Here is a 26964-nt window from a genome sequence, read left to right on the forward strand (position 1 = left end):
ATTTCATCTTGTAGTCACTGGGAAAGACCACTAAAAGCAGCATCTTCTGCATTCAAAGGCCTAATGCCAAAAATTGATACAAACAAATAAGAATTTTGACGTATCTAACAGTACCTACACGCAAACAATAAACACCTAAAATTTGCAGTTTTATCTGTGCAATGTATGGAACATACTCTTGCAGATGTTTCAGTGTAACAGAATGAAGCATACACGTTTCTCAAACAAATCTAGCACAACTACTTTGAATTCTCTTTTTCAAAATTCTTGGTCAAGATCCTACATGGAAAAGGCAGATGTGAGAAAAGAATAGTTCTTACCTCTGGTCCCCGTTGTCCCCTTTGTCCTGGTATTCCCTAAGACAAGGTAAAAAAAATGGCCGTGAGGCCACGTTAGGTATCATCTGAACGCTGTTAAAAGTGGATAACTTGTAGTGATTGCTCCATTAAAAATTTCCAGTTGAAAGATTAAAAAAATGCAAAATTTAAAATTTTACACAAAAAAATCCTTACAAAAACAGTAGCAGTTTTGGCCTCCAGTGCCATTGCTTAGGAAAATGTATTTTTATTTAACAATACGAGTATTGCTCTTCACCCAATTTAATATTGCTATCAACAGTGCATACAAGGCATAGGATTTTTAGCATTCTCCCAATAAATCAAGCCCAAGTATGTGGGACTACGGTGGGTCCGTGGATTCCCTGACGGAGGGTGTGGGAACAGAGATTGACCTTGAAGATATTAAGGTGTACCGTGAGAAAGAACAGAGTAAAAGAGTAACATTGACGATAGCAAAATTAGCCAATGATATGTTACTATTGCAGCCTGTAACCAATAGCAAAAAGACACTTGAGCAGGTAAAGACTATATAAAAAAGCATCTGTGGCAATAAATGGAGACTGCTGTTTGTACTTAAGAACTTGGTCTATGTCGTTTGTCCATCCCAACTGCGACACCCAAGCAAGTTAAGAATGATTTTTTTTTTCATTGTGTACAAGTGTCCTCTGTTAAAGGAACTTACCGGGTTGCCAATACCTCCTGATGAGCCACGTGAGCCTTTTTCTCCTCTCTCACCCTGTACACAGAAAATTTAATTTTCTTAGCATCGCTGCAGTTTCTTGGTTCTTCTTTCATCCATTTCTGTATGCCAAATTTTTAAGTCAGCAAAAAACTGTCTTGTGGGACTTCCCCACAACATTCTCTGCCAGTCTTTCAGTAAACAGCATCGACCACCAAAGGCAACCAGTTACACGTCTCTGAATGGGCCTGGCTGATAGCACAATCTAAGAACTGGCAAATACTGTCATAGCTCTTCTCAGAAAGATTCCTGAAGGCCCTTGTTAAGAGGACAGACCTGGGAGTTAGAGAGCTGGTTTTGCTTCTAGCTGGCTCTCTGATAAATGGGCAACTTACTTGCTTGTTCTGTGCCTCACGTCTTTAATTTGTTGCAGTGAGAATAATGACACAGACTGCTTGTGAGGGCATACTCTTGCTGGGAAGTATTGCACAAGAGGTAAGCATTGGTACCATTGCGTGACAGGATAAAAGGCTCACCCAATCTTTTATCTCTCCCTGAAAGCACTGATGGATCTACATCAGACCATTTTCTCCAGTCTCTCATCCAGACGACCAGATCTGGTTTTGCTTCACTCTAAGTGCAAGTTGGGCTCTTCCTTCTCCCTGGAGGTAGCTGAGCTTCCCCCCTAGCTGATTTCACTAAGGAGAGTATTCCATTCCCTTGCCAACAGTCCAGCCAATAGATCTTAGATGGATTTAGAAGCTATGCTGATATCCAAGAGATCTGTGAATATGGTTGCACTTCAAAATTTTGCTATCTGTACGTATGTTTCACATGAGTTCTGGTAGTGTCGTTTGTGGATGCTGCTAAAGGCAGTGCTCTGTCTGTGGTAGTCTGTGTGTCTGACTGCACTGGTGTCCTCTATGAATATATCTCTCTGGAATACAGGCTGAACCTTGATACTGGGCAAACCTGCAAACAGGAGCAGCAGCATCCATTGGACTGGGACAGAGACACCTCCTAGGTTTTAGAGTGCATTTGATGGGGCTTCAGTGGTTGGGGAGGAGTCCACATGTCCCAGAACCCATGGAATGTAGTGGCTATCATAACATCATCTTTTAAAACTGGAAGGCTTAAATGACTGGCACACTGGAACAGCTGCTTATCATTGCGTTGTGGGTTTGATGCTGACAGTGGTAGTAATTCCTTTTCAGCAGTATTTGTGATTAGAGACCTTTAACACCTGTGTTAGCATCACATTTGATAAGTATTAAGTTCCCATATCCTTGGCAAAGACATAGTTAATATAGTGCAGGTAGGAGGAGTAAATTGTATTACTGGTAAGCAGAAATTTACAGAAATTCCACATATTTCTAAAGGATTACCTCTTGCCCCCTTTCTCCTGCAAATCCTTTTGCTCCTGCTATTGCACTGTTCAATCCAGGGCTGCCCTGGAAAAAAGAAACAGCTAGTAAGAATTCTTAGTCTTACAAAATCTGAGATGTTAAATAAACAAGTCAGTCCTTAGTCAACGTGTATGATGACTGTCAACATTAAAAGAAGTTCTGTTCAGAGAGAACAGATCACAGATTTGGTGGTACTAACTATTTAAAAACTGTAAACATTCTTCTTTAGCACAACAATAGAGAGATTTACATATATGAAGGGTCAATAAAAAGCCTATGTACATGTTACAGTCATTGTCATTTCATGTGAACACACCAGACAAACATCTTGGTTTTGCCTTGGTGCACAGGAGACTACATGTAAAGTCTCATGAGTACATACAAGAAGACAGTCTGCATCTAGAAAATAATCATGCACTTGAAAAAAACATACAGGATCTCCTCGAAAGCCCTTCTGGCCACGATCACCTGGGGGTCCTCTTGGCCCTGGACTTCCCTGAAAGAAGAAGATATCTCAGTAAGAACCTGAAGCACTACTGTCATGAGGAATTTCATGCAGGCTGGCCCAAGTTCCAACCTTTCAACTTTCATTTTTAAACACTCTCACCCATAGCTTCTTCCCCAATTCCACTCCCCAAAAACCAGAAACCTGGGGGTTCTTGGACAGGAAGCAATATAGAAACGGGCACTGTGCTCTACATTTTGTTTATTTTTATTTTGGTTTGGTTTTGTTTTTAACTAAAGAATGATTTCAAAATACTTATTGCAGCAAAACAGAAATTATTCCAAATAGACTTGCACAGTGGCCACCCCCCAGCCTGCCATCTCTAAGAACAGGCATTGAATTGTGGAGGCTAAACTCTAACCAATCACCCTAATTATGACCTTGGATCCCACTAAGTATTGTTTTTATTACATGGACCAAGCCAAAATGTTCAGTGCCTACCAGGCTTTTTGCTTCAGTTAGCCATTCTACAAATATTGTCTCATCAGTGAAAAGACAAATGGTCAATTCTCCAGCTGTCTACTGAAGCTGCCACAAGGCAGTATCTCTTTTTACAATTTAGTGTCCTCAGTCACACCTTGTTTCAGACCACAAGGTAACTGGAAAGGCAAACAGGCCTGCTCCATGCTTTATCAAAAACATGCTACCTGACCTTGGCAAACACAGGTAATAAAACAATCTCTTGTCTTGTGTATCTGAACCTGCCAGGGTACTACACAGGTAGGTGGCTTCATATCTATCTTTAGCCCAACAAAAATTAGTCATATGCATAAATTACTTGATCTCTTCATAAATATGAGAAAAAGCCCATCTAGAAGACTGTAAGGTACAGATCTAATTATTCTTCAAATTCTCTTTCAAATAGAAACATCCTACAGACCAACTATTTTCTGGGTATGCACTCTATTTACAAAAATACCTGCTGGCTCTTCATCAGTAGCTTGCTCTTCTTCAGATGTTGGAAGTTCTATAATACCTATCCTGATAGGAGTTCAAATTAAAAATGCACAAATAACTCTGTAGTACAAGGTCTACTTTTTGTGTTTGAGAGTTCATTAAAGACATTTCTCACAGGGATAGTTTCACGAAATAGCCATACTATTGTTCTTAAATCCAAATCCTGACCGAGAAAAGATAACAAAGTATTACCGGATATCCAGTGTCACCCTTTTCTCCTTTCTTTCCAGGAACCCCAGGAAGTCCCTGAAAGACAAAATATGGTATATTGATTCATTTCTGCCACTCAGTAACTTTGAGGTCAAGAAGGCAAAAGGAAGAAAATAACGTACTACTTCTCCTCTAATTCCATCAATCCCATCTTCTCCATTGTCACCCTGAAATAATACAAATATTCATTAATTTTTCACATAAACAAGCGCACATTTACAAACTCTAGCAAGAACAGGGTGACACAGACCAAGATTAAAAAACAAACAAACAAAAGGACCAAAAAAAACCCCCAAACCAACAACAACCCTCCTCCTCAACAACAAAAAACACATAAAAATCCAAAACAAAACAAAACAACAAAAAAAAAAAAAGAAGAAAAACTAAACACATAAATTAATGCCTGAAATTTCATTTCTTGTATGTTCCCTAGGCACAACAATAAGCTGGGCATTGCACCAGACGTCTGCAAAGCAACTTAAAAAAGTAACATTGATTTAACACTCACTGACATCTCTACAAAACTCTTTAAATCTCCATTTAGTGCAGGACAAAGCCCTAAATAATACTGCATTCACAAACTCAGACTGTCTAGAGTCACATTGTACCTTTTTTCCAACAAATCCTCGAAATCCCTGAAAAGAAAAAAGATGGCAAAATTTAAAATAACATGTAATAAAAACATTGAAGGATTATTCTAAATCACAATGAAACAGTATGTCCAGAATTTTTTTCAACCTTTAAACCTCTTTTGCCTGGACACCCAACGTTGCCTTGTCTTCCTTGTAGTCCAGGTGGTCCTCTTGGGCCCTGAAAGAGAGAAAAGAAGAATCCAATTGTTTAAATTTATGTGAGCTTTACACAAGCTGGCAACTAATTTATCTGTTAGAGAGATCTGCTCCAATAGTCCTGGAAAGCCTTCTTCTCAAGAACAGCAGACCCAGTAAAGTCCCTGGTTGACTGCAGATTAAAGACATTGCAACAACAGAAAAATGTGCAACTGCAAGATCCTCATAATTCATTGACCTTCTATGAAAAATCAAATATATCAGCAGTATCCTAGCAAATGTTAAAATATTTTTAATCTCCCTTGCTACACTTTTGACGTCTGTTAGCTGTCTGCATTGTTCTGCTAATATTCACATTACACTTAGAATCCCAAGTCTCCAGTTACCCTTCTGACAAATCTGACTCCTGTAAAAAAGCATCACTATAGCAGTGCATCTTAGATTTGAAACTGCATACAACTATAGAAATCTCACAGAGCAGAACCAATATTTGTGGCTCTGGCTAACAGGATTTCCATGAAAAACTTATTCCTGCGTAGTAAAGCAAATACAATGTGATGATGCCACTACACACCTGCCGGCCTGGTTTTGGACTTACTACATCCCGTCACATGAAGACTTGCTCTTGAGTGAGCAGTGGTCCAAAGCAATGCCTACAAACCATTATAACCTGCTGCCAACACCAACAGAACAGTTACTGCATCCTCCTCAGGACAACTTTAGGCCGGGCTCCTCCCTAGTATCCATTACACTGCTATGATACTTCCCTATTGTCACCATAGTGCTTTGAGTTTCCACTAATGGGTCTTTGCTCATTTACCTTTTATTTTATTTTTTAATTTGAAACAAAACCTATTTAGATGAAAACTGTTTGCTCTTTTGGGAGCAAACAAACGTATCCATCAATCTGAGAGGTGGTCATAACCTTGCAATACATTTCCCAGTCTCTTTCCCTTTCATGTTTTTGATTTCAGCAACCTACCAGCAAAAAAAAAAAAAAAACAACAAACAAAACCAAACCAAACATCTGGGTCAAATCAAGAGGATGCTGTTTGGGTGGCCTTCAAAAAACACATCTAATTTGGATACAATCAAAAATATCTAAAAATGGATGCCTAGGATCAAAGAGCTGGTGGCTTATTAACAGTTTATTCTGCAGAAAATGCCTGGGTTTCTCTCCATTTGTTTACTTCTAGTTTCCCCATACAAGACTGGTTTTGATTTTTCAATAATAACTTAGGAAAACATGAAAATAAACAAAGAAAACAACAAAAAATGCTTTTTGTAGAGGTCTTCTACAGGATTAAAAATAAGTTACCAAATAGCTTTGCTATGTAGGCACCCACCCAGCTGCACATATGTGCTAAGCAGGTTGTTGCAACATATGTCCATTATATTCCAAGAAATGCTACTGGAAATTTTACGATCTTGTCTCTGTTTGATTCAAGTGATGTGAGGGAGTTCTCACTTTAAAGGTAATACAGCTTTGTAAGTTCACTATCCAGCTAGTTTAGATGGTCTTTCCCCCCCGCCGCCCCCCGCTCAAAGGTTTTCGTTTTCACAAACACAGGTTTTTAAGGTGTTATAACTTACCGGTTCTCCCTCATCTCCAGGATATCCTGGGTTGCCTTTAACACCGTTAGGTCCCTGAAGTTAAAAGAAGAGAGATAATTCTATAATATGTGGTCAACCTTCAGAAACTATTGGGAAATTCTGGAAAAAACTAAATGGGCCAATATATTCTGTCCCTCTGCATAATCTGGGCTTCAAACACTGTTGAAAACTTGAGTAACAACTTCTTTACTGATAATTTTTCTCCTAATGTTTCCCCTAATGTGACTAACAGTTTAATTCATCGCTAATGCATTATTTATCCCACATGTAAATTTGAAGGTGGCCCAAAGATGCTCCAGGGTGAACAGTCTTCTTTCACTGTAGGCTCCAGAAAAAGCTCTTTCAAAGTTCTAAAGTGTCTCCAACAAGTAATTACACATTTCAAGACAACATTGCGATATATCTTACTTACTGAATCTTTAAAAGCTGATAGAAAAAAAAAAATCTTGTACAAGATTCACAATCTGTCATACATAAGTGCTTACTCTGCATTTTTATGGTGAATGTTTTACTGGTTTGGGCAGAAAACAAGGGTCATTTTCTTATTCTGCTTTGAATAGTTTCTTCTTAAATGCCTTTTGTATCAAAAATCGTAATCAATTTCTCTTTTGTCTTTGCTTTTTGTTTGACTAGATGTTCTTCAAAGGTCCCTTCCAACCCAAACCATTCTATGATTGTATGGTTGTATCTTCTCCACACTGGCATGAGATAATTGGCTCCACATTTGTCAGTCTGGATGAGCAAGAATGTACATTGAGGATGATCAAAGAGCAATTGCCACCCATAGGATAGAACATGCCTTCTCCAAGTCATTATTTTTGAAGGAGTTCATGTAACATTTATTTATATAAGAGTTGAGAGTACACTGTTCACCCTGGCTTAGAGGCCAGGAAGGATACCGGTAAACAAGTTGTGGAGATAGAATCTTAAAACGTGTATGACTGATGAGAACTGTTTTAGGAGAGATCATATCACCAAAACAAATCATTCTGAATCCAAGGTGGGAATTTCAATTGGCCTGTGATTCCACACAGATGTAAGCTGCACCAGAAACAGCTGTCCTGGGCTTTGAGTCTCAACACAGGCTTAATGAGTGTTCCTAATGTCCAGTATTAAATGACCCTTGTTGTATATCATAGAGGATAAGACAGAACATTCTTTCAATCTCTCATTCCCCTTCCCCTTATTCATAGGCCAAAAAGAAGCTCCTACTTGAACTCAGAGGCCTCTTCTGCAACAGGATAATGTTTGGAGAGTGAGCCTTGCACAACAGCCATTATACTGAATTCTGAGGTAGCGCTTAACGTAAGTGGCTGTTTTCTTCTGTCTGCCTAGAGTATGCTGCCAGGCAGGGGACACACTTGACCCTGGCACAACATTTCATGAGAGCTTTTTGGAAAGTGTCTCTCTCCTGAGAGAGAGATGGCTAAAAAGAGAGTCTGATCCCCCAAATTTTACTCCACTTAGTCATCAGCATTGCAAAGTACTACCCTGAAAGGGGTTGCTTTGTACTTTGTCTTTTGGAGCACCAAAGTGTGTTCTGACTGTAAACTGAGGCTGCAGAGGAGCACTTTTCTTTACACTCATTCAGTTCCCTGCAAAAACTCACAGAATTAAGCGTAATATCAGATCACAGATGACATACTCTCAGGTGACAGAGGCTATAGTTTGCCCTGGCAAGGCAGAAACCCACCATCTGGCCTGGTAGAGCATTAGAAGTAGCAGCAGGGCATAGCTGTCCTGCAAGTGCACCTGCAAACCTATCTTTGATTTTGCTTAATGTTTGTAAAGAAAGAAGAAACAAGGGCAGAAGAGATGTTGTGCAGAGGACAAGATGACCCTGGGAACTACAGACCTGTCAGCCTCACCTCTGTGCCTGGGAAGATCATGGAACAGATCCTCCTGGAAGCTATGCACATGGAGGACAGGGAGTTGATTGAAGACACCAGCATGGATTCACCAAGGGCAAGTCCTGACTGACCAACTTAGCGGCCTTCTACAATGGAGTAACTACATCACTGGACAAAGGAAGGGCTACAGAGTTTGTTTATCTGGACTTCCATAAGGCTTTGGCATGGTCCCCCATAACATCCCTCTCTCTAATTTGGAGAGGTATGGATTTGATGGGTGGACTGTTTGGTGGATGAGGAACCGGCTGGATGGTTGTACCCAGAGAATAGTGGTCAATGGCACAATGTCTGGATGGACACCAGTGACAAGTGGTGCCCCTCAGGGGTCCATATTGGGACCAATACTGTCTAGCATCTTGATCAATGACATAGACAGTGGGATTGAGTGCATCCTCAGCATCTTTGTGGACAACACCAAGCTGAGTGATGCAGTTGACACACCTGAGGGATGGGATGGCATCCAGAGGGACCTGGACAAGCTCAAGAAGTGGGCCCATGTGAATCTCATGAGGTTCAAAGGCCAAGTAATGGTTTTAAACTAAAGGAGGGGAAATTCAGGCTAGATGTGAGGAATAAACATTTTACATGAGGGTGGTGAAACACTGGCCCAGGTTACCCAGAGAAGTGGTAGATGTCCCATCCCTGGAGACATTCAAGGCCGGGCTGGATGGGGCTCTGAGCAACCTGATCTAGTTGAAGATGTCCCTGCTCATTGCAGGGGGGTTGGACTAGATGAGCTTTGAAGGTCCCTTACAACCCAAACTATTTTATGACAAGCATGAAGAGAATCAAGGGAATTCTTTACCTCTGGAAAAGCAAAGAGCTACAGGACTAAATAAAGCTATGGGTGCTCAAAAAATGTATGTGAATTAACACTACATAAGCCTGAGCTTCCCATTTTGTTAGCTGTTGGAGGCAGAAAACCTGAATCCTCCAGCAACAGTGTTGATGGCTGTGGAAACACACAGGTGAGAAACACCACCCATTACTGATTGACCTGTCAACACATTTGTCCACAGAGACATTGAGACTGTATACAAAGTGATGTTTCATTTATACAGGAGACATTCTTCTACCATATTTGCACTCCTGATGGTTTGAAAAAGTATATTCTTCAAATATCTACATGATAGAGCATGTTTTTATTTAGATTTAGTGCAGACATTTGACACAACTCTCAATTATTACGGAAGTTGTCAAAGTTTAAAATTGAGTGGAATTATATATTACACTACCAGCTACAGTACAGAACTTCCCACTATTTCTTAACTACATCAAATGAAAAGAAAATAAGAGAAGTCAAGATTGTCTGAGATTTAGAAGGGCTCTGTTGCACTCCTTAACTGGACATCTAGTTAGTAAAAAAAAAAAAATATCAAAAGACAAATAATTTTGTTTAAAGTACGTTTTGCTTGTATGTATGGATTAACTTCTAATTCCCCAGCCCGTAGCATTTGACTGGCATCTTTCCATTGACTTTAATAAAAAACTTGACTATCAAAATGGAATGCAATGTTTTTGCGAGATTTTGGTTCTTTCTAGAACCCCTGCAGAAACAACCGATTGCTACCTTAAGTTGTTCCAAGACTGTGAAAGAATGCGGTCATTAGGAACTCAAGCAGCTATTAGGAACTTCCCGATGTCTCTGAATCGCAATCTCTGAAAGACACTTTCTAGGGAAAGGCTGGCAAGTTGCTAAGCAAAACTAGTATGAGAATCTTTAGATAAGCTCATCAATTACAAAATGTTCCCCCACCTGCATACAACTTATAACTGATGACTGATTCCTCCTCCTGCATCATTAGACAGAGGGCATATTATAATTTTGGAAGATTTACTAAAATCATGCTACAAAACATAGGTAGATAAACATCTTTACATCATTATTTACAACTCAAACTTAGCAATACAAAGCTATGATATACTCTTACCTTTATGCCTCGCTTTCCCCTGTCTCCGATTTCACCTTCGTCCCCAGTACATTTGCAAGACAAACAGCAGCAGGTTCTCTCAGCAATATTGTTCTTAAAAAGAAGAAGTTACTGCAGGTGAAAATGTATTTCCCCAAAAAAAATTCTTCATGGCTCTGCTCCTGCTCTTACTGGAAGCACTCATGATAAGAACACAACTGGATTTTATGCTCTATTAATAGCATGACTCCTTTGTTAGCCATATTTACGAAACTTGATATTTATGGTCTGATTGTGCAGTTCTTTCGCCCAAGATCTTACTGTGTACATTTATCAACTAACTTACCAAGAACTTGGATAGCCTGCTAGCGACATCTGTCATGCCAATATCTAAGTGAGTTCCATAATCAAATCCTTTTCCAAACTCAATGGATTGGAGGTTCTGAAAATCGGAGGCTCCTTCCAGAACAACAGTTATAAGACCATCCAAACCTAATTATAAAAAGGAACATATATATCAGTTCCACTGAAAAACAGTTTCTCTATCTTATATATACCTGCGTCATGAAGAAAGTGAATGGTATCTATTAGAAATGTCAGCTGTAAAAGCCACGCTTTTGATGGTGTACAATTCCGTAAGTGATTCAAATGAGGTGCTAGTGACAATGAAGAGCCAATAAAAGGATCAACATAAAAATCTTCCTGTTTGAATAACAAATAATGATACAAGACCATATGGTTGATTTGGTGTCAACATAAATATTCACTTCATCATTTAGCTCTTAGGGAAAACAAGAATCTTCAGGTTCCATTTCTTTTTACGTTAAAATAATAACAAATACTGCTGGCTCCAAGTCATCATTCCATCTGCTACAACAGCAGACCTAAAGCTGAGGTAGACATCAGTGAAATTACGGATCTGAATTCTCTGTTTCTCCGGCCCGGTTTTGCTGTAAGAATGCATGTCCTTACATTGATCTATAATGACACCAGTGTGAAATTAGAGTAAGCCTGTGGTCACAAGACAATTCCTCAGGTTGCAAAGCAAGAAGAAAAGATATAGCCTATGCAGTAATACCCTGAAGTGCTCCGCTTGAACTCAGATTATTCAAAGAAAGAATGGGGAAAAGTCTGTTTCTTTTTGTAAGGCGAAAAAGCACAGTGAGGCAACAATTCAGTTCAAAATGCAGTTACATCGGGATTCCAGGTTGAGACTTGGGGAAGGAGCCAAACACACAGACAAGTATGCTCGTCATGGCAACAGCAAAAAGCAGTACTTCTCCAGGCTTCTGGCTTGGTACTGGGTATCTGTTATACAGTTGTACAACACAGCTGGCAATATCAGCAGACTCAAACAAGCTGAATATACTCTGATTTAAGTTCTGTGAATCTAGCAGACAGATTTGTGATTCGAACAGAGATGAGAGCAGTATCTAGCTGAATGCTGCTGCACAGCCCCAGCAGATGAAATTTAAAAAACAACAGAAACAAAGAGAAACCATGCAAACCTTAGACCGAAGATACTTTAAAATTATTTTAAAACCAATCCAAAATCACACTTCAACACCTAATTTGCTTATTGACACAGGACCACTGGCCAACAATACACAACATCCCAAGGAATACAGCCTTCAGTACAGTTGAGTGAGCTGTTGTGCATATCTGTCTATCTTGTCATCTTTCCCATGTGGCTGCCATAATGTCAAAAGAAGCCTCATGTTCTCCCCATTGCTACTGCTCTGCAGTTAACAGCATCTTTGCTACAAGGACTGTTATGCCCCATTTTACTGCTTGCACTTGTTACCCTTGTACTCCACCAGAGTTCTTCTTGTCACTTGCCTGCTGTTCAGAACAGGGAAAAGAAAGAAAGAGACAATGGACATGAGACAATAGATGTCTGTATGGGAGGAGGCACAAGCACACACCAAAGGGACTGATACCAGTTGACAAGCCACGTGCACCTCCCTTCAGCAAAAATAGGCTTTTCATCTCCAATTCTGTTTTTCACTGCTCTTTGCATGACAGTCTCCTGCACACATCAGAATAGCTTAGCCTGTGGCAGCTTCTCCATTCCTTCTGCCCTGCCCCTCTGACCTTGGGCTCATAAAATCTCTAAACGGGGAAGTCATCCCAAAGAAGCATTACTGTTCACTTAGTCCTTGCTACTAGTTGTTTTCTGGAACATCCACTACTGGCCACAGACAAAAATAAGGGGCAAGCTAGGAGGACAGTCTTATCTGGCATTGTCAATCTTACTTCAATGGAGTTAATCTGATTTATTTCACCTGGCACCTGACACTATAACTCCTTTTATTTGCTGCTAATCTCCCTCTGCTCTTTCTGCAGCAAGAAAATAAAAAGCTCTTGTCACTCCATTGCTAAGACACCTGAAAAATTAAACATTATGTCTTTTCTGAAATACCTTTCTTTTTAAGTTCTTCAGATTTTTGTTCGAGTGCTTCTAAGTCATCGTCCACACCATCTGTGAACACAAGTAATACCTATAAAGACATAAAGGAGAATTCAAATCACACAGAAGCAAATAACAATTGTATTTCAATCTTTCTTATATAATTTGATCAAATGATTTTGCTTAAGTCATCACATTACCTTTTGTCGGGTCTTATCCTCATTCTGAAATGTTTCCCAGAGTGACTGCAAGAAATCAACATTAAGTCGGGATGGTCTCTTGATCACAGCATCAGAGAGGTTACGCAGGACAGATTCCTTGTCAATGTAGAATTTTGCAGATATTGGAGTAACAGTATTGTTCACGTGAACAGCCACACTGCTCTGTGCCTTGGACCCAACATTGCAGCTCACATCTCTTAGAGACAGGAGGGCTTGCAAAATGTCAGGGAAATGCTTTTCCAGTTTGGTCTGTCCATAAAATAAGTGGTGGCCTTCCCTTTGTGACGAGATGTCAAATCCCACAGTGATGTCCATGAAACAAGCAACTGTTGGGAAAATAATAAATAAATGCCTCAAACAATGTTCATTTCAGGTAAAGAAAAACAGAAGACAAAAAACACAAGGGGAGACCAATGCACATCAGCTAAGTTGGCAGGACCCTCTGGAATCTGTCATCTCCAAGCCTCAGCTAAGATTATCTAAAATGAATCTTTAGGTCTCTAATTCATTTAGAGACATTTTCATCTTAAACCCACTCAGATCAGTTCTTAATTTCTAGAGGAAAAAATGCGGAAATGAAAACCATATTTGATAGATAAAGCTATAAAAAAATCCCTAAATGCCTTTAACTGAAAATATGTTCTGTGATTATCCTTATGTAAGAAATCTGAGAACCCTTCTTAACAGTAATGTCAGCATCAGTTTCAGAAATTATTTCACTGGAGGTATTTCTCAGTATTTTCTCAGTTTAGCAGTTTTTGTCCCTTTCTTCCCCTTAATTCCCCAGCTACAGGCAATTGAGCAGGTAGAATTTAGAAGAGCAGGTAGAATTTAGAAGATCAGAGGACTGTTTGTTTTCAGCATGTTATGCTGGAGAGTTAACACACAACTGCTGTATTATTCTTATTACTTTAAAAGTAATGCTATGCCTAATATTTAAGATTTCAGATGATAACAATATGTTCTCTCCTCATCATGCTTTTTACCTGTGCCTGTACATTCACTGTGGCATGCACAGCTCTGCACAGTTAGCAGACAGAGCAGGGGCACCCAACTCTGAATATGCATTTAAGCATAATTTCTCACTGCATGTGAAGTGATGAACTGAAATGAAAGTACATGCCACAAAATGAGAAGTACTGCCACCATGTCCCTTGTTTAATAAGATAAGGCTACTCTAATCTCTGGCATGACTTAGTCACTGCATGGGTATTCTATGAGACTAATGTCTTTCTCATTATTATTTCTGTCTGTAACTCTGGAGAAGAGAAAATACACATTTTTAGAATTATGCCTATTGCTAGTAGTACTTTATTTCTGCTCTGCAATCATTGTAACTTCTTCTAACTTTCTCAAATTAGTGTTCAGTTGATACGGCTGTTAACTCAAACGAAAAACATATTTGAAAGTGATAAAGCTGTACTTTGAGTAAGGATGTAGATGAACATTATACACTCTAAAGCTTGGATAGAAATTTAAACAATTAAAACTAAAAGCCTCAAGCCTTGGTTGTGTTATCTCAATCAATCAGTTCAAATCTGCAGAAATGAGAACTCAAGCACACTCATAAGTTAATGAGGTGTACATTAGGGCATGAGCCTGCAGTAAACTTTCTAAATTCAAAATAAATGTTCACATGTGTCTTTTACCCCTTCTGACAGGAAGAAAATGGAAACTACCTTATGTACCAGAGAAGAAGAGTATTTGCCTGGGCAGCAAGGGCAGCTAACACAATGTATACTGACATGGGTGGTTATTTATCAGCTCATATCCTTTATTGTATGGAGGGAGCAAAGAGAAAACACCTGGGTCATTTCTTTCAGCAATTTTAGAGAGACTGGATATAGCTTATTTGTTCTACAGAGACCATTATCTTGATGTGAGTCAGAAAAATTTTTCTTTTCTATTTCTAGAGTGTTGCAGATCAGCCAAATGTATTCTAAAGAACCACTCTTAACTGGTAAGCATACTTAAAGCAGCAAACAGAGATCTTAGAATGGTTTTGGGTCGGAAGGGACCTTAAAGATGAACTTAGAACAGTTTGGTTCAGTGATATTTACCTTTTCTATTATTATCCTCACAAATAACATCCACCAGTCTTTTTTTTATGGTCTTCAAGTTCGAAAAATCATCAACAGCATATTTCCTACTTGATGATCCAGTTATCTGTGTTAGTTGGGACTGATCGACATTTCCCACACCTATGGCATATATATCCACACCTTTCTTCCTCAGGTCTTCTGCTGCTCTTGCAGCTCTACTGGTTGTTCGTCCAGCACTGATTACCAGCAAAATCTGTTGGATATTTTCATGTATTCTGCTACCCTTTTCTGGTTGGAAGTTGACTTTCACTTTCTCAAGTGCATTTGCAATATCACTTTGGTGTCCTTTAATTTGTTTGATGCTTTTCATTTTCAATTCTAGTTCTGATCTGTTCGGAAAAATGCCTAGTTGGAACTCTTCTTTATAGACACGACCATACAGTGCTAAGCCAATTTTGGTATGTTGAACATTAACAGCTGGATTGATTACACTTCTCACAAAGTCCACCATTATGCTGAAGTTTTCTTCATCTATGTTTTTGGAACCGTCCATTAGGAAAAAAACATCTGCTTTTGCTGGACAGGCTGCAGAAGATAAAGGAAAAAATATTATTTATAAAGTACACAATTCTATTAGCAATCCCGTCTCTACCTCCCACATCCTACTAGTCATATTGAAAAAAACCCCGACAACAACGAAACAAACAAAACCAAAACCCAATAAACAGATCTAAAAAAAAAGTTAAGCACATAAAATATAACAGACACAGAAATTCAGACATCTAGTCCCAGAACACAAACCATACTCCTGTAAGCATGTATGTTGCAGTGTAACCATAGGTGCATTTTCCTCTTACCTGCTGAGCAAATAAATTTAACCAAACATGCACTGGGCAAGGGCACATTTCACTTTAGACTCACGCAAATGCCTAAAGAGGTCAGGTGACTCACCCACCCAAAATGCCTGTTGCTCTCCATACTGCTTTGAAAAGGCAAACTACAGTGACTAGACATGACAGCTACAGGCAGCTAAAGTTAAGCATGATAAATCCTATCATATGTGTATATATAAAATTGACACTCTTCAGGACTCACTGATGAGGTGTCTCCCCTCTCCGAGAACCAAATTGTTCTCAGTATGGTTGCCATAGACCCAAAGGACCAACTTGCAAATAAAGCACAGTAACCATAGCTACTTCCAGAACGATGGCAGAAGGAGAAGGTAGGAAAGGGTAGCCACTACAAGAGCTGAATAAGCAAGCAGGGAACAGAGATGACTGTAATTTAAATCACATTAATCAGAACAGAATATGTTATCTATATCGATCTGACAGATGCTTTTGCAAGGCTTTCCTTCAAACACAGTTGTAAGAGAAGAGGAAGTTGGACACAACAGCCAATAGTGAGTATAGACTTACCTGGTTCTGAAATATCACATATATCATTTGTTATATTTGCAGTTAAGTTCTCAAGTCCTTCAAAGGTATCCACATAGAAACACTTGTCCTCTGATCCAGCCATTGTCAGAAGCTCATTTCTCTTTGCTCCTTCTACTCCAACTGCATAGATGGTAATTCCTTTGTTCCTTAATCTCTGGGACACAGTATCCAGCTTGTCTTTATCATGGGATTCCCCATCAGTTATCACTATCAGCACTTGGGGAACACCTTTGTTCTTTCGGCTGCCATGTTCTTCAGTGAAGAACATTTCAGAATGGACCAGTGCCTCTGCTGTATAAGTTGTTTGTCTTATAGGGTCAACCTTCTGGATCGCCTCAGTAATCTCCAGTTTTGTAGTATATTTATTGAGGTAGAAGAGCACAACTGGTTTATCAGAATATTTTAGTGCTCCAAACTGAACTCCATCTGGGCCGACATTAGACTGTTTCACCAGGGAAATCATGAAGTCTTTCATGGCCTGGTACTGTGAGGGGCTTATGCTTCCAGAGCTGTCCATAACAAACACAATATCTAAACGTTCCACTCTTCTGCATTCTGTAAAAGCAAATTGAGAAAAGTAAAGTTTTCACGTGTAACATTATGCAGAACCTTACTGATTATTATAATTCAAGTCAATTTCTCAGAGTTCTGTGCAATGTCTGTATAACTTTGTTTACTGCATAGATAACTGTCTTGCTACCATCAATAAGTTGCACATATGACAATGAAAGTTTTTATATTCATAAAAAATGCGGTCCTTTTGCTCTGGATACCAGAGTACAGGGCTTACAAAGCAAACAGAAATTGTCATAGAAATATTTTTATTAGGTTAAAATACCTAAAACTATCCTTCCACAGGGTATGAATATTAGCTGAAATTTCCTTCCCCTTGCATGCATCACATTTTGTCAGTTGACACTTAACATCTAACAGAAAAAAATCCAAATGTTTATTTCATATCTGAATTAAACATAGCAGTGGGTTTGCTTCTTACAGTCTCAGTGTTGTAAATTACTTATTTGAAGAGCTGGGCTAACATCCTTCCTCCAGCTTACTCCCTGGTGAAAGAATAGTCTGGTCCCTCTGAAGGGCAGTCTTCTCCCAGTTGCAGACATACAGAGCAGCACAGATGATAGCTGGTGACTTGTTACATTTCAAGCTTCCCTGATCATTCTCACTATGTAAGCTACTGATGCCTTTTCCAAACCCATTGAGAAGAAAAAATGATGCTTAGCATCTTTGCTAATTGTAGTAGTACTTAAAAACTCTCCTTATTTACAAGTTTTGTACTGCAGTAACACAAAGCCTAAGCCACATGTCTTAACACAGATTGTCTGGACCTCTTAAGACTGTAAATCACCGAGTGCCTCACGCTTTGCTCTTGTCCCCACTCTTCCCCTCACCCCTAAGTAAAGAAAGGGAGTTTTGAAAGCTCAGAAACTGGATGCTGGGTAGAATTCAGTACTGAACTCAACAGTTAACCTAAGATATTTTAAATGAGTGCCATTTCCATGATTGAAACTGCAGCTTTGAATCAAAGTTTTAGCAAGATTGCTCATGCAGGAATACATTACTGAAAGTTACCATACTTACTATCATCAGGAGTTCTACTGCAAATGTCAAAAATGAGGTTGCTTATTATCTGGCTTAGAATATCAAAATTTTCAACATAGAATACCATATCACGCTTCCCACTAATCTCTTCAAGCTGAGTTTTGTTTGCGTTAAAAACTCCAACAGAGTAGATAATAATGCCTTTATCTCGGAGCACTGTGGCAGGGCCTTTAACATCATCTTGTGATTCCCCATCTGTGATCAGGATGAGAACTTTTTTAACTGCATGACGTGAACCATTACTGGCTTGAAAGTATTTAAGCACAAACTTTAGTGCTTCTCCTGTCAGCGTGGTGGATTGAAGAGGAGATATCCTGTCGATAGCACTGAAGATTTCGCTTTTGGTGATGTAAGTGTTGAGCTTGAACTCTTCCTTTGGTTCGTGGCTGAACTGAACAACACCAATCTGCACTCTGTCTGCACCAACATCTGTTCTGTTCACCAGCTCTCTCATGAAGTTTTTCATTTTCAGAAAATTCTCATCTCCAATACTTCCAGAACTGTCCACTAGAAACATGATATCGCCTTTCATTTCTTTGCAGACTGTCAAGGAAAAAAAGATTTTTAAGCTTACAGTGTTTTACTTTTTTTTGAGAAAAAAACCCAACAGCTTAAACAGACAGAATAACCTCAGAAACAGAAAAAGAAAAAAAAATCCAGAACAAGCCTTTTCAAACTCTAGATTTTATTAGTTCATTGGTAAGTTATGATTGTGACTAAAATACTTTACCTGCTCAGATCTGAACAAGGACATTATTAATTTCATCAGTTTGCAATTCAGTCAGCATTAAATCACAGCAAGCAACTGAAGCAGCATCTTAAGATCAACAAGGAATTTCTAAAATAAAAATCTAAAGCCTGTTGCTGTTTTAGAGCCTGAGAAACCTGAAAATTCTCTCTCCTTTTCAGTGTGGTAGGAAGCAGCAGCTTATTTTACAGAAAGAGGTGAGCCAAATGATAGATAGGTACAAATGGACACCCTGCACAGTGGTGGGTCACATTTAAGCACATTTTTTAATTAATGTTTTATAGGGTTGTAAGAAGTAAACTGAGGATGGGGTGGACATATTAGTGCAACACAGCCTTTGCTTGTTTCCTGGTGAATGCTGGCCAGAAAGCTACCATTTAGAGAATGCTTCTTACTCTATTATTACTTTAAATTGTAAAACTGTTTTGACTTCAGAACATTTTGATTCTAGAATCCTATTTGAAGTATATGCTGTGCCTATCTACACTTGATAAAAGAGACTGGCTTGTTTAAGATAAGGAAAACAGGCTCAAGAGCTAGCTTTAAGAAAGACACGTTCAAAATTAGATACATTCACAGACCTAGTTCTACAGTGGTATGTGATTTTGGGTGTCTTTGACATTGGTGGCTTAGTTTCATAGAATCATCAAATCATAGAGAGGTTAGGGTTGGAAGGGACCTTTAAAGATCGTCTAGTTCCAATCCCCTGCCATGGGCAGAGACACCTTCCACCAGACCAGGTTGCTCAGAGCCCCATTCAACCCGACCTTGAATGCTTCCAAAGATGGGGCATCCACAATTTCTCCATGCAACTAGAGAATAAAGTCTGTAATATACAGGAAATAGATGCTTGGAAATAAGACCTTTTCATGGTATTGCCCAAAATTTAAGCAACACAATAATCACCATTACCCTCTGAAAACTTCAGGTGACTGTGAAATTATTCAAGCTAGAAAAATGTACCTTACATTATTAATGAAATAACTTCTCTATCAAATCGAAAGGAATCTGATTATTTTCTTTGTTGTCAGGACAAAGTGAAAGCATGGTCTTACCTTCTGTGGTACAGATCTCTCTGGTAACTTCATTTTTTATATCATTCAGCAAGTCAAATTCATGTACAAAGTACACTCTCTTTTTCACTCCTGCAATCTCATAAAGCTGAGTTACATTAGCTTCCCTCACACCAACGGCATAAATGTTAATCTGGTCTTCCCTGAGTTTCATGGCTGGTTCCTTCACACTGTCATGTGACTCTCCGTCTGTAAGAACAATTAGATGGCAAGGCACTGTAACTCCTCGCTGCCTCCTGGCCTTTTCAAACAATGGCTTCATGTAAGCTAGAGCTCCCCCTGTGTTGGTATTTCCATATATTTGCCGAATATTTTCAATCCCTTTTATCAAATCACTTGCTGAAGTATATTTATCAAGTTCAAACTCCAGTTCATTAAAATGTGAGAACTGCACGACTCCAAGTCGAACTTTACTCATTCCTATGTCAAACAGCTTAATCATTTCCTTCAAAAAATTCTTCATATCCATAAAATCCAGGTAGTCAAGACTTGATGAACCATCAACAAGAAAATAAATGTCAGCTGCTTCTGTGTCCTGGCATCCTATGTGGAATGAGAAAGTCTCCATTACATCACCATTTTGTGCAATGACAGATCAACTATCTCCACTCCTTTTGTAATACAAAATAAACTAATACATGGATTAAGTCTTCATCTGCTAACAAAAATTTGGCAAACTTAAATTGCTAGGTATCTTAGGTATGGCACCAAGAAACAAAGCACTGTTTATTCATGGCTATATGACTGCTGGAAAGAACAAAACTAAGAACTTGGAGTTTTCAGACACATCTGAAATGCTTTTAAGCAAAAACCTCCTGTGATTCCCGAACTTTATCCACCAGAATTCATTATGCACCATTACATAGCCATGTTAAACATTTAACCAGTATGACTGGTTTTACTGTTGCAAAGGTTTCCATGGACCAGGAGCAGTCCACTTAATGTTCTGATAGTCCACAGCAAGAAACCACTGACTTTTCATGCTCTTGGGCATAAATCCACAAGTAATTTTTAATGAAATATCTAAGGCTACTCCATTGTTATTACTACGTTCAGATGAGTTTGAAAACTTCAGACATTTCATTTTGCCAGGACACACACCCTGGTGGCTAAGATCCCCATGATGTACACTTTCTTATCTATTTTCTAGGTTTGATCAAAATAAAGAGTAGACTGACTGGAAGGTTAACAATTCCTAGGGAAATCTCATTCAGATTCAGCATCTTCCAACAGATCAAGCTCTAATGGTGCCTTAAATAGGTTTTTAACTTGCTCTCTGCCAGTTTTAGTCCTTCCTCTTAAATAATGGTACAAATAAACAATCTTTTAATACTACTGAACTTTAGCAGTATGCTAATGAGTAAAATATGAATCGATGTTCAATTTTAAATATAAATTCCTCTTCTCAAAGGTTCAAACTGAGAAGTTCAATTTGAGAGCATGAGAAGGTTCTCACAACCTCAGTCATGGTGAGTCTATAGTTAAAACCCCTTAACCTGGAAAGAACTAAAGTTATTTGGAAAGCTTTACCTGTTTTGAGAATCATGCTTCTTTCAGATTGGACATAGAGTTTATTTTGTATCTGATTCAATAGCTTCTTTCGAAAAACTGTATTTTGCCTTTGCAGGTCAGAAAACTCCTTGAGACTGGTAACATACTGCTCTTGAGGATAAGAAGCGATTTGGACCAGCTGTGCATTGGAAGCATCTTCAACACCTATGGCAAACACTGTCACACCACTTCTCCGCAGATGAGTAGCAACATCACTCACATTGTCTTGAGAGTGTCTGTGGGTAACCAGAACAGCTATTTGCTCTACTCCTTGCTTCTTTCTGCTCCCAGCACTTTCAGTAAAGAGTTTTAGCCTTGTGGCATTAATAGCTGCACCAGTGTTGGCTTTTCCTGACCCAGCAGAAAGGTCCTGTATTATCTGCAGAATTTCAGCTTTGTTTGTGTCTGTGTTCAGACGAGACACCACTTCTTGTCCCTCAGTGTACATCACCAGGCCAATTCTTATGCAGTTCTCCTTCACATCAAATGAGGATGTTAGGTTTTGCAGGAATTTTTTTAGTTCTTCGAAGTTTGACTTTGGAGTACCATGATCAACTGTAAACACAATGTCAGCAACCAAGTCTCCATCACATACTGCAGTGCAAAAAGGATGAGAATAAAGCAGTGTTAGTGGCCATTTTCCATGTTATTTCTATAATTAACTATGGACTGTCGAGTGGGGTTTTTTGGTGTTTTCTTTTTTTTTCTAAGACAAACTTTTCTGCTTTATTTAAAGTAAGACAAGTTTGTAAAAATGCTTTTTAGCCAAAGTTGACAAGCTACTGAAAGACAAACTGATAAAATCTCATTTTAAGTTAAAATAAATGACCAAAAGATCAGAAAAGCTGGGAGATACAATAACAGAAGTGTTTATAGTTTCCATATGAAGCACATTCTTGTAACTACAACCCTTGCCTGTATTTTCTATTATATTGATCCAGAAGATACATATCTAAGGTTATTGGTTGGACAATGCATGCTAAAACACCTCAAGTACAGGGGTTTCTATTTATTTTTTAATTATTTACCTGATATATATAAGAAAAATCTCAGTACACCAACTTATTTTCAATACTACAGGAAGAGTATAAGTTTATCAGCTGTACCATTAAAGATTTGATAATGGAGTCTCTAATATAATCCATCAATTCATACTTGCCAAAGGTCCTCAAAGACTATTCATTAATTTACTAATTGTGGAGGGTCCATAGCCTCACAAGGAATTGCAGTTCATTAAAAGATACTAGTTGTATCTACCACCAATGTATAAAAGCAGATAAAGATTACTTCTTCACCTCCATTACTTTTAGTATCAGAGAATAAAAGTGCCTCATACATTCCTACACATGAAAAAGCACCAAGTTTTTAAGAACAATGACAAGCACAAAGCTTCTTGGGCATGAGACTATATCCATCTCATCCATATTCCTATTTCCCTATTTTAAAACATGCTAAGGTATTTAAAACCCCAGCTAACATATCCGTATTCTTAGTTTTTCAGCAGCCGTTGTATCTTAAATGTCACACAAGTTTCTGGGGATGAGAAGGTACGTGAGGCCTCTCATAACTAGCATCAGACTGAAGGTCTAAGTCCTTAAATGTCATCTCCCACATTACTGATTTTCTTACCTTCTGCTTCTTTAATGCTCTCCATTTGGAACTCTGCAATAATATTGGAGACATTTGTAGAAAACATAGGGAGGTCCCATTCCTTAGGAAAAAAATAAGAGAATGACTGCGTAGCCATCAAGTTCAGTTGTTGTATCGCAGCTTCATATATCCCAAGGGCTATCACTTTCACTCCATTGTCTTGTAACAACTTCACTGGCTCTTCCACATCATCTTCAGAAGGTGAAGAAGACAGGACCACTAAAACCTGATTTCTATCTCCTCCATTAACTTGGAAATACCTTTCATAAACGTAATGGAGGGCATTGCCAGTGTTTAGTGGCCCATCTTGCAATGTTTGCATTTCTCGCACATGCATCAACATTTGCTCCTTTGATTTGTATGTGTCCAGTTCAAACTCTTCATGAACATCATCATTGTACTGGACAAGTGCAATACGGTATTGGTTAGATTCTAGTGGCAGATTGTATATCAATTTGCTAATAAAGTCTTTGAAGTAAGGAAATGCATAATTTTCTGTGTCATGTTGGCCAGGAATCAACAGGACAATATCTGTAGTATCTGCAGAGGTCACAAAAAAACATAGTATTAATCATTTTTAACTGTCTCCAGACACAATGAACACGATGTTGAGGCAATAAAGTGACACAGTGCTCATTCAGCAACAGTCTTGGAACAGAAATAGAAAAGCTTAAACAGTTTTTATACTTAGAAGCTGGTCTACATATTTTTTAGTTTTTAAAAGCCTTTTCACTATTAGAACATTTAACTAACGGGGTTCTAGACAAAGGCTGACTTGTCCAACATCTGAAATTTTTGCTGATTTTAATAGAGGCTGCCGCATCCATGGTTCTTCAAGATCAAACTGAAACATGAATTTGAGGAAAGACTGAGGTCTTATATTTCTCATAAAGGAAATGAATTCTTTACATTACTCCTAGTAAAGAAAAACCTTTCAAGTATTCAATTTCGTTCAGAATTAATTTGAATTCTTGAAAGCAATTTCTTTCCTATGCCTTCTTTCAGCTACAAATATCAAAGGCCTGGTTTTAGTTCATATATAGAAATATTTCACATTTTGAAATATTTCATATGTCAAAACCCAGCACAGGAGTTCTGCTCCAACTAATTCTTCACAGACCCTTTAATATGAGTTGTTATGGAAATGGAAACAAATTTTTCAATGAATGGAATAAAACGCACAACAAAGCTGCAAAATACATCATTTGGAAGTTGGCAGGTTCAGAGCTGCTTGTCAGTGTCAATTTTGCCACCTGTACACACTATTCCTGCATGACACAGAGTCCCCATGGGAAAAATCAGAAAGTCATTAAAGACAAGCCTGTAGTTAACATGGAAGTTGCTCAGGAAACTTTCAGTTTATGCTTTCCCATGTTTGCAGTGATATTTTTTGTGACCTTAATTTTCTCTCTGCGTGATGTTTGCCTAATACAGGAGTATTCATAGTTTCACTATATATGTTTAGCGTTATCTGAAACACTCTGCTGAAAGTTCAGTGATTTTTATTTTAAAGGAAACCCTACACATCCTTTTTCTACTTCAGCCCTTTCAGAGTGGGAAAACAGCTTTATCCCTCAGAAGTTTTATGCAGATCTAGGAAATTCATATACACATAAAAATTAGTATTTCTTTTACCTTGCTGCTCTCACCAAGGAGAGTTTAGGCAGCTGGATGAAACAACTGCCAGCCAGAAATGCTCAAAGCAGTAAAAGTCACATTCTCCCCAGAGCAGCACAACTGCACAGGAGTTGCCTGAAATGGGACATGAGATCACTTTCTGTGATCACTGTCTCCTGTAACAAATCATAACTGTTCCCCTCCTTCCCTTCCTAATGTTCCTCTGTATGCTAAAAAAACTCTAAGAAAATGACGTTTATTCCATGCAGGGAATGCAGAGTTTAGGACCCACTATCTGACAAATATTTTAAAATCAATAAAAAGCTGCCCTAATCGCAGAGTAATATCTTTTAATTCCCTGCAAATGCATTCACCCTGTGGAACTCTAGTAGTGTAAACTGAAATATGAAAATTATGCACTTTAATAATATCTGTAAGAAGTTCCCTGCACCAGCAATGTCTGATCTTCAGCACAGAAATTTAGTGTGCTGCTCAGGAGGCCACATGCCTGTTGACTCTCTCACAGCTCTCACTGAGGATGCAGTTAGGGTTGCATCAAAACTCCCGTGCAGAGTCTACTGCATATGCCAAAACTGTATTTCAGAAATGCAATACACACACTTAAAAAGTAGGAGTCTAAAGAGGGGACAGAAAAGATTAAGACTACAAGCAGTCTTCCCATTTTATCTGCCACAGAGCTGCCTTAGTCCAGCTGAATGGTAATGAGCCTACTCCATCAAAGAAAAGCCCACAGGTGATGTTGTGCTCTTTCCTTTTCTGTGTCTTCCAGCTGCCTCTCTCTACAGATCACGCAATATGCATTAAAGATCACAAATGCAATATTGTCATCCTGCCACAAGCCCAGATTAAATATTTGCTAGCTGACATTACTACTGTAATGCTGCACAAAGGTTATCTTAACATTTGGAAATACAATGCAATATAGTCCAGTTTTTCTGATGGATTTTTTTCATTAGAATGTTTAAAATGATCATTACTCTCCATGGGACTGAAATGAAGTAGCACTGCTTACCTTCTTGCACAGCTATGTCACTGAAATCAAGTGTACTTATTTCCATTAAGTCGCTGATGTTTACTTGGGTGATATCATCAATGATCTGTGGCATATATTCTGAGAATTTAGGCAGCTCCTCTATCACTGGATTTTTGTAATGAAATGGTGGGGTGGCCATCTCAAAAAGGTCATTATATGAAGCTTCTTTTGTCCCTATCGCTATTATCTTTACTCCAAGACTCTGCAAGCTTCTGGCACTTTCTTGAACATCATCTTCTGAGGGTGCTGACGTTAAAATCACAATGATGTTTTGCTTTTCTTTTTCATCTGCTGACTTTTGGAAAAAGGTTTCATAAGCCTCATCAAGGGCAACTCCAATTTGCACTGAACCCCCACCCTTAAGTGTAAAGTTATTCCTGATGTGATTCACCATAGGACGCTTTCTTCTGTAAGTGTCCAGCATAAATTCAGTGGACAATTCATCACTGAACTGAGCAAGTGCCAGCCGATATTGGTTAGGCCCTATTGGTAGGCTGTCAATGATACGGGTCAGAAATTTTTTCACATAGGGGAGAGATGAAGGTTCCATAGTGTCAGAGCTGTCAACTAAGAGGACAATATCTGTAGGGACTGAAACACAGAAAATTTAGTTTGCTACATCGCCTTTCACTTCCAGATCCATAACATAGTCAGACATTACAACTGTCAAGAAATGAGACTTTGAAAGAAATTCTGCACCTCAGTTAAATGTGCTAGTGACCACACAGAAAAATAGATGCCTGCAGATGAGGAAATCTCTAGTCAACTGCACCATGACAAAATTAGCCAGATACTCCATCGAGCGTAGTTTCACTTCACAACCCAATAGCATAAAGGAGAGCAGGACTACCTTTCTGTTTTGCTTGCTTACACCTAAGCTAGTCTTATGTTCTCTCTCTAGTGCACAAGAACATTATGTATGTAAAATTTTCCAAGAATGGGAGAGTTCACTGTTTCAGGAGAAACATGGATTAACAAGCTATTCCCTTGCCATTCCCAGGCAAGGCTGCACTTTGGGAAACGGCCAGCCCCACCCCACCTCAGCTCAGCTCAGCCTTCCTGTCCCCTCAGTGTCTCACTTCATACCTCACATCATGCTTCAGCTCACACACCTCAGCCCTCACTTCACACCTCACACTTCAGCTCATATCTTGAATTTCACTTCACCCCCAAAATCTCAGCTCTCACCTCACACTTCAACTCACCTTTCAAACCTCACCTCACCCTG

The 26964-nt window shown here is 38.8% G+C and overlaps 1 protein-coding gene across 1 annotated transcript; it reads right to left on the minus strand.

Moving 5' to 3' along the window:
* Nucleotides 1-14: 14 nt before the first annotated feature.
* Nucleotides 15-26286, minus strand: LOC309435852 (collagen alpha-6(VI) chain-like; the record flags this gene model as incomplete). The annotated part of the gene is made up of 21 exons (XM_082044595.1): nt 15-60; nt 321-356; nt 1021-1139; nt 2403-2468; nt 2857-2919; nt 4078-4131; nt 4218-4262; nt 4704-4730; nt 4834-4905; nt 6477-6530; nt 10339-10431; nt 10664-10809; nt 12740-12818; nt 12928-13274; nt 15009-15521; nt 16409-16984; nt 18023-18586; nt 19847-20407; nt 21395-22009; nt 23045-23605; nt 25716-26286. The coding sequence occupies 21 exons, from the start codon at nt 26284-26286 to the stop codon at nt 15-17; spliced, it is 5208 nt and encodes a 1735-aa protein (XP_081900721.1).
* Nucleotides 26287-26964: the final 678 nt, after the last annotated feature.

The sequence above is a fragment of the Streptopelia decaocto genome, assembly GCF_964273445.1.
Source record: "Streptopelia decaocto genome assembly, chromosome: 2".
NCBI lineage: Eukaryota > Metazoa > Chordata > Aves > Columbiformes > Columbidae > Streptopelia > Streptopelia decaocto.